The sequence below is a fragment of the Meleagris gallopavo genome, chromosome 10 (assembly GCF_000146605.3).
Source record: "Meleagris gallopavo isolate NT-WF06-2002-E0010 breed Aviagen turkey brand Nicholas breeding stock chromosome 10, Turkey_5.1, whole genome shotgun sequence".
NCBI classification, from domain to species: domain Eukaryota; kingdom Metazoa; phylum Chordata; class Aves; order Galliformes; family Phasianidae; genus Meleagris; species Meleagris gallopavo.
Window position 1 is genome coordinate 18,720,914 of NC_015020.2, and position 8,373 is coordinate 18,729,286.

The 8,373-nt window shown below is 52.1% G+C and overlaps 1 protein-coding gene across 1 annotated transcript; it reads left to right on the top strand.

The window, feature by feature from the left end:
• The first annotated feature begins 330 nt into the window (after positions 1-330).
• On the top strand, positions 331-8,367 carry LOC104912415 (SH3GL interacting endocytic adaptor 1). The gene is made up of 7 exons (XM_010716027.3): positions 331-3,114; positions 3,260-3,415; positions 3,819-3,951; positions 4,228-4,430; positions 4,690-4,754; positions 5,103-5,267; positions 5,427-8,367. The coding sequence occupies exons 1-7, from the start codon at positions 3,032-3,034 to the stop codon at positions 5,447-5,449; spliced, it is 828 nt and encodes a 275-aa protein (XP_010714329.1). The 5' UTR covers positions 331-3,031; the 3' UTR covers positions 5,450-8,367.
• The last annotated feature ends 6 nt before the right edge of the window (positions 8,368-8,373 follow it).

Consider the following 8,373-nt stretch of genomic DNA (forward strand, 5'->3'; position numbering starts at 1 on the left):
AAAGAAAAAAAAAAAAAGGAAATATCTCAGTACCTGGGTTGAATGCCATGGAATTGCTCCAAAAGCACCGGTGCTGCCAGGAATAGGACTGTCACTGGGCTTGTGGCAGCCCTGGGAAACCACAGGCATTGCACATGCAGAGACCCAGCCAGGTAAAGCCATCCCCTACAGTTATTCTGCTTGCTGCCTGCAGGGCAGGGCTTCAGCAGGCAAGTCTTGAGAAAACCAGGTGCTTAGAAACACTCAGAATTTTTTTTTTTTTTTTTGGTTCATCAAATTGATTCTGTCACCTTTGAGCTTTCTTGCCCTGCTACCCAGCGCAAGGGAATGAGCATCTTGCAGCTGGGGCTGCTGGGGATGTGGCTGCATGGCTCCAGGATCCCCATGGCTCCAGGATCCCCATGGCTCTTGCATTCCCACAAGTCCTGGTCCCACAACAGGGTGTGCAGAGTCAGGCTGGGCTGCTCAGCTGCTTGAGCAAAGTGCTTTTGGTGAGGGCGATGCTGAGACAGCACTGGGCAGTGGTCGGTGTTGGTGAGGGGCAGTGCTTCTTCTTCTCCTCTTTGCCTTTTCCATCGGGGCAGCTGCTGGCCCCTTCCTTCCAGTGCTCATTTGGGTCTTGCTATTTCCCGGAGCTGGGTTCCTGTCCTCCCTCCTCCTCCTCCTCCTCACTGGATTGGGCCCAAAGCCCTGTGAACACGCTGGGGGATTTGTGTGGTTTGGCTTTGTAATGATTATCCGATCTTTTTGGCTTTTGGATCTGAAGTTCTGCAGATCACTGTGGCAGTGTTTCTGGTTGGGGTTCCTTTTGTTGCTGTTGTTTCTTTTTGTCTCTGGGCAGAGTATTTGCGTACCGTGGGGTAATTTGTCTGTACTGGTGATGCTTGGACTGTGCTCAGACGGCTTTGCACCTTCCCCTCTATTCTGCGCCATCATTCAGGCAACAGTCAGGCAAACCACCCCTGTGTGTGACAGCACTGTGATGGGAAACCTGCCCTTCTCCCAGTGGATAACAGCAAATGAACCCGGTGGGCTCCGAAGCCCTGCTGGGTGGATGCTGATCTCCTGTGTTGTCACATTCCTTGGCCAAAATGAAATGCGTCCAAAAATGACTCCAGAAGCAGGAGCTAAAAGCTCACTGGTCCCATAGCACGGACTTAAATCAGTCTTCCTTCTCCAAAAGGAGCGGTCAGGCACTGGGACAAGCAGCCTGGTGGAGCCTTTTCCAACCTTGATCCTGTGATTCCAAGTCAAAGTTTTTTTGTGGAAGAAATCTGATTACTCTCTGGCTTTATTAGAATAGCGTGGGGGTTCACGGGGAGAAGTGGAGGGTGTGAGAGCTGTGGGTGCCGGTTGCGTCCAAAGGATTTTTGTCCTTCCTCTGTGCCGGGGCCTGGGGTGAACACATTCAATACAAACCCAGGTTTATGGGGTTAGCGATGGCAGTGGGAAACCTTTGGGGAACCCAGTGCTGTATGGGTGATTTCAATGGCTCAGCAGATCCTGCTGCAGCAGAGCTCGGGGTGCACTGCGTGCTGCTGGCACAGCGTCGTTATCCGGGCTGAGCCCGTGCATCCTCCTGGGACTCTTCGTATGTATGGCCAAGAGGAGACGTGTGGCTGTGTTCATTGATAATGCCCTGCTGAGCTGCGTTAGGGCTCCAAAAAGAAAATCCCAGCCCTGGGGAAGGCTCTCCTGTGCTGCCGGGGGGGGAGCAGCTGTGTTTTCACGTGTTGGCGCTCTGCCATTACAATGAGTCTCTCAGAACTCAAGGTGTAGACTCACTGGCAGATTTCCCGTGAGAGCATCCAAATCCCGACGTCCCACACCCACATCCCACTGCAGGAAAGCTGCAATGCCACGAGGCTGAGCCACCAGCCAGGACCACAGCCAGCAAGCACGGGCACCGGCAGCAGGACGGCGGTGGGGAGATGGGCTTGCTCGCAGGGCAGCACGAGCTGGCAGCAGCCTGCTGCATGGCATTGCTCACTGCTGCCTTCCCGTGCAGCAGCTCGGGCTGGCAGCTTGCATGCGCTTGCATGCTCGAAGCAAAATCATTCCTGAACAGTGCATTTCACCATTTGCCATCACTTGTTATGCATTTTCGGGACAGAATAACCCCAGTGTTGAACTTGATGTACAAGATTGCAAAACAGTGCAATTGTGGAGAATGTGGGCATGTTGGAGCCTGAGGGGCAGTGGTTTGTAGGCAGCACTGCTCCTGGCCACCTCCTGGGGACATTTCCTGGTCCCCAGAGGCTCAGAGCCCACGGGACCTGCACTGGGCTCATTGCTCCTCAAGTACAGAGCTTGCCTGGGGCAGATGGTGAAGCACCAGCGAGCACGTTGCATGCTGGTTGCTCTCAATTGCTCTGCCCTCAGTGCTGGGGGGTTTCCAGCATGCCCCAGGGTTTCAGGCTGCCCCTTGCACTGCTGCTGTCCTTCTCTTTCTGCAATACACCATGGCTAGGCTGCAAGCAGTCATTTATCTGGCTGGACTGCTACTGCTTCACAGCCTGAACCAGGGCATAATGCAGCCCTTGGTGGATTTGCAGCCCTCGGAGCCACACGTGAGCTGTGCAGGGAAGCAGCAGTATTACATGTATTACAAGTGTGCATGGAGAGCCCGTGGGCAGGCCTCGTGCAGCCCCTTTGAACCAGTGTTGAGCTGCAGGGTGAGGAGACGAGCATCCCACTCAGTGCAGAGGGGGCACCAAACTGCCCTGCCCCTGCTGGGGGCTGGAAACCTAAATCTGCACAAAGCCTCCCCATGCAGGGCTTGGTGCCCCACGCTCGTGGCGAGGCTCCTCTGCTCTTCTCCTTGCTCGTCTTTTAAGAGGAAAATAATCACTTCAAAATGATTTTCAAGCCTTGGGGTCCTCTTCTTTTCACTCTTTGCCCACAAAGCCACATGCTGGGCTCGGGCTCTAGCAGGGTACACCCCGGGGTGGGTGCAGGGCCCCATCCTGCAGCTGACTAGCAGAGGCTCTGCTCTGTTGTAGGGTCGTCACGGGGCCCCAGCCCGCTCACCATGGGGGCACAGGACACCCTGCCTGTCGCTGCCGCCTTCACCGAGACCGTCAATGCGTACTTCAAGGGAGCTGATCCCAGCAAGTAGGTGCCGGCCGTGGGGTCTGGGCACGGGTGTGGGATTTGGGGGTGGGAAGGGGGGGGGGGGGCGTTTCCCACGCCGTCCACCCTGTGCTGCATTTTGAGCCCTCCGTTTCCTCCCCCTGGGTCTCTGTGCTCGGCGCTGCAGGTGCATCGTGAAGATCACGGGGGAGATGGTGCTGTCCTTCCCGGCAGGCATTACCCGACACTTTGCCAACAACCCTGCTCCGGCAGTGCTCACCTTCCGCGTGCTGAACTACAACCGGCTGGAGCACGTCCTGCCAAACCCCCAGCTCCTCTGCTGGTGAGCCCCTACTCACACCCGTGCTGCCAGCCTGGGCCAGACAGCTCTCTACAAGGGCAGGCTGCTTGCAAAACCACCTGCCTTGAGATCTGGGCAAGTTTTGAGAAGGAAATTCTCAGCCTCTAAATATTGCTGGAGCACTTCCCCCAAGATCAGCCCCTTTGCCAAGCAGCACACAGTGGGGTTTGCCCATTTTCTACCCGCTCTGTTCAGTTCAGATCCTGCTTGTAAAATGTAAGGGCCCATGGGAAGCTCCTGTGGTGGGGTCAGCATCCCTGGGGGTGTTCAGAGACGTGGAGATGTGGCACTGAGGGATGTGGGCAGTGGGCTGGGGTTGGATTGAGGATCTCAGAGGTCTGTTCCGACCTGAGTGATCTTGTGTTTCTATGTTAACTGCTGGCAGTGACAGCACGCAGAGCGATGCCAGCACGAAGGAGTTCTGGGTCAACATGCCAAACCTGATGACGCACCTCAAGAAGGTATCGGAGCAGAAACCACAAGCAACCTATTACAATGTGGATATGCTCAAGTACCAGGTATGGTGTTTTGTCAGGTTGAGCTCTGCCAAAAACGTGTGCGGTGCTGTAGGTGATGTGGTGTGTAAGAGGTGGGGTTTCCATAGTGCAGAGGAGGTGGGGGCATGCTGTGCTGGGGCTCTCGGTACGGCACTCAAGTGGGGGCCCAGCATGAACCTTCTATGTGAATACGAGGCGTTGTCTCCTCTAAAACACATTGCGATGACTGAGTCTGTAAAATGGGATTTCTCCCTTCACCCCTACGGAAACTAAATGTTTTTTCTGTCATTTTGGAAGGTATCTGCCCAGGGTATTCAGTCTACTCCATTAAACCTTGCAGTGAGCTGGCGGTGTGAACCTGCAAGCACTGACCTCCGCATCGACTACAAATACAATACAGAGGCAATGACCACACCAGTAGCTCTAAACAACGTCCAGTTCCTCGTCCCCGTTGATGGAGGAGTAACCAAGCTGCAGGCTGTGCTCCCACCCGCTGTCTGGTAGGGATCACTGAGCATCTTGCTGAGTGCTGAATCCAGCACCAAACCCAGCACTGGCTTTTATACAAAATGGGGCGGGCAACCCAACTCTTCAACCCCAAGTGATGCTTTCTTGCTTGGGTCCAACCCAAAGCCACATTTCCAAAGTTGAAGATCTAGAGCGTGGGCTGCCCTGAGCATGTGGCTTTTGGCAATGTTTGGATGGGGTCCTTGTAGCATCTCGTTTCCTACAGAAATGCTCTTCCCGGTGTGTTTGCAGGAATGCAGAGCAGCAGAGGATATTGTGGAAGATCCCTGATATCTCTCAGAAGTCGGAGAATGGAGGTAATCCTGTGAACACGCATGCTTGTGGCGGTGGGTACTTTGAGCAGGCGTTGGTTCTTGTCTGCACACAGAGCCACAGAATGGCCAGGGTTGGAAAGGACCTCAAGGGTGATGAATCTCCAACCCCCCCCGTCACACGCAGGGCCACCAATTTAATACTAGCCCAGGCTGCCCAGGGCCCCATCCAACCTGGCCTTGAACGCCTCCAGGGATGGAGCCTGGAAAACGCTGGGCATCACCAGGACTGCATTGCCAACCGGAGCTGGCGTTGCGGAAGGATGGGGTGGAAGCACAGTGGGAGTGGGCACAGCGCTGGCTCTAACACTGACCGTGGTTGCTCTCCTGCAGGCGTGGGCTCGCTGCTGGCCCGCTTCCAGCTGGCGGAGGGGCCCAGCTCCCCAGCCCCCCTGGCCGTGCAGTTCACCAGCGAGGGCAGCACGCTCTCCAGCTGTGACATTGAGCTCGTCGGTGCCGGCTACCGCTTCTCGCTCATCAAGAAGAGGTTCGCGGCAGGTAGGTGCCAACTCCTCTGAAATGCCCCCCTCGGGGCTGTTTCCCATTGGTGGGACCCACACGTGGGGGTCTCCGGAGGCGGCGGCGGCTCTGAGGGCGCTGCGTGGGGATGGAGGCGGGGGGTGGAGGAGCCTGGCTGATATCTGGTCCCGTTCCCAGGTAAATACTTGGCTGATAACTGAAGGAAACACATGGAAAATAACCAAGGACTACTGTGAGCGGAACGGGTTTTAATTACAGCTTAAGGAAAATGAACTAAATCCTGCACTTGGGACATTTCCGTCAGAAGTGTCGATGACTTTCAGATTTTTTCCTCAGAAAACACCGTCTTGACCAGTCCTACAGTATTTACTTCTAGATGTAACATTGTTAATGGTTTTAAAATGTAATTATTGTATTTGTAAATTGTACTCATTCCAGTAAGGCCGTATTTTGGAAGTTAGACACTTGAGTTTTAGCCTTTTACCATTCATGAAATGGATGTAATTTAAACTGTGGTATATAAATTTAATAGTAGTACTGTTGAATGGCACAATGCTTACAGAGGTAGATTACATTTTGTCAATATATACGATTTAAATTCGGTGCAGATAGCTGTTATGGGGGGTGCCTCACCGAGGGAGCTCCTTTACTCCCCTCCTGCCCACAGCGTGTCTCATGGTGGCGAATAAAGCTCTCCACCTTCAGGTTCAGCTGCTTGACGTGCAGAGCAGTGTTTCTGTGCAGGTGGAGCTCACAGTGGCACTGTGGTTTTGGGGATGCATTCCCAGAGCAGGCTCCGGATTTTTGGTTGCGTTTCCACCGTCCTTTGCTTGCTTCTTCTATTCATTTCCTCCACTTTCTGAAAGCCCCACAGGTTTAGGAAGTGCTGTAAGGGTGTGCAGCCCCATGCTTTTCCTTTTTACCGATTAGGAGGGGAAAAATGATATCTCTATACACAGATACTGAGAAATGAAGGCAGCACGACCTGACCCTGCCAAAAGCAGCAGCATTGGGAGCAGCTGTCTCATGGAGATGGGAAAACCTTCAAGAGCTGTGCGGAGGTGGAGAGCTCGTTTCAATGGGGAGCAAAGGAGAAGGCAGCAATCCGTGCCCATCCTAAAGGAGAATAGGAATGTCTGGAGCTGCTTCAGCTCTGGGATGGCTCCTGGTTTGGGATGTGTGTTGCAGGATGGGCGCTCTGTGTGCACGTTCATGCAAAGCGTGAATGCAGGAGGAAAGCACGACTCTGTTACCCAAATCCACACAGCTTTGCAGATTTGGAAGCAAACCCGCCAGCACTCCCGGATGGAGCGCTCTGCCCCTCCCAGCTATTTGCTCCCCTCTCAAATGGAAATATGTACAAATGATGGGACCCAGCCCTTCCTGACATAGGGCAGAACCTAAAGTTTCTGCCCCATCAGTTCATGCTGTGTACAATTGTTATAAACTCATGCTTCCAGAGGACATCTATGCCATAGTCCCGAAAATAGGGATTTTATAATGTAAATATGACCAGAACATAGATATTTTACTTTATATTTCATTTGAAAGACAAGCTGTTTACATTAGCATTGGGATTTTAAATGCTTTTTAAGGAAAAAAGAAGAAAACCAAATAACCCAAAGCCCAGCCCAGCTCCCCTCCTCCCGGTGCCGCTCACTGCTGGGACCCAAATGGGTGCTGTGGGTCAGGTCCTTCTCATGCTGGTGTTGCCAATGCCTTGCACAGCGTTTGGGTTCATTCTTAGCTGTTGCTTCCCCATTGAATGCTGCTCCTCTGTTCTGCTGTAGGGCTGCTGTGCGCTCATCCCTTAGCTCTGCTTCTTTACAAATCTTCATTTTGAAGCATACTCTGACCAAAATCGATGGCATTTGAGGAGACACCCGAGGTCAGGGATGGGGCTCTGAGCACCTACGGGGCTGTGGGTGTTCCTGTTCATTGCAGGGACTGGGACCAGGTGGATCCCTTCCAGCTCAAACGATTCTTTCTATGAACATCACTACATTGTACATTCCCTACAAAAAATTCCTGTCCTAAGGACCTCATTTCATCACCAGAATTATTCTTTTCTTCTTGCCTCTCACAAGCTGGCAAGGAAAGCAATCTTTGTAGAGCTGAGGACTCCTATGGCTGCAGTTGTTCTCATCCCTCTTTCACTGCAAGGAGAGACAAAGCCCTGTAGGAACAGCTGGGCTCTGACAGCTTTAGCACGCGCTTGGAGCACCTTGCTGCTTTGTTAGACTGCTCTCTCTTGACATGCAGGAGGTCACTGTGGAAATGCCATGCTAGAATTCTGTCCGTAACCCATGTAGGGACACCTGAAACCCACCTCTTTCTCCCAGCTCCATCCAGAGCGCTCTGGGGCTGATGAAGATGATGCCCAGGTGCTTTGGTAGTGTGTGCGCATCCAAAACGGAGCGGTGATTTGGGATGGGAATGGCATCGGGGCAGAGGGGGAGGTGGGGCTGCTGAGCTCAGAGGGACCCCCAGCCTCCAATTGGGATCCCCAGGGCACGGCCCGACAGAAGCTCTATCGTTTTACGAAATCCCTCGTGTATAAAATGTTTATAAATATTTGTGGATGAAGATACACAGGTCTATTTTTAAGATTTAAGTTAAATAAGTTAACGAATGGCTGGCCTTTTTTGCCTCGACGTGCAATGGGATCTATTATACCTTTAGTCTCCGATGGCCTAGGTACTGCTTAGTCTGTGATGAAAACTTTGCTGCTTACCCAATGTTCTCAGAGAAAAGCTGTAAGAGGCGTACAGGTTTGTTGCACACGGACTACTGCAGCAAAGCTTTGTATTTGACCACTGGTAATATGAATGTGTTGTATTGACTTGTTGAAGATAATCATGAGACAACATATTTTAAATGTTACTTGCCTTATAGATTAGGATACGGATACGTGGATATCATTTTTGTAAATAATGTTTTTATAAATGTCTTTCCTCCATTCTCCCCATCATCCACTCCACCAAATCTCGAATATGCAATTATTTACCACGCATAATATTGCAACAAATAAACCCCCACATCAGAACAAAATTTATTAATCCTATACATGAGAACCACATGAAACACCCCCTTAAGTTGCAATTTAAATGTGATTTTTTTTTTT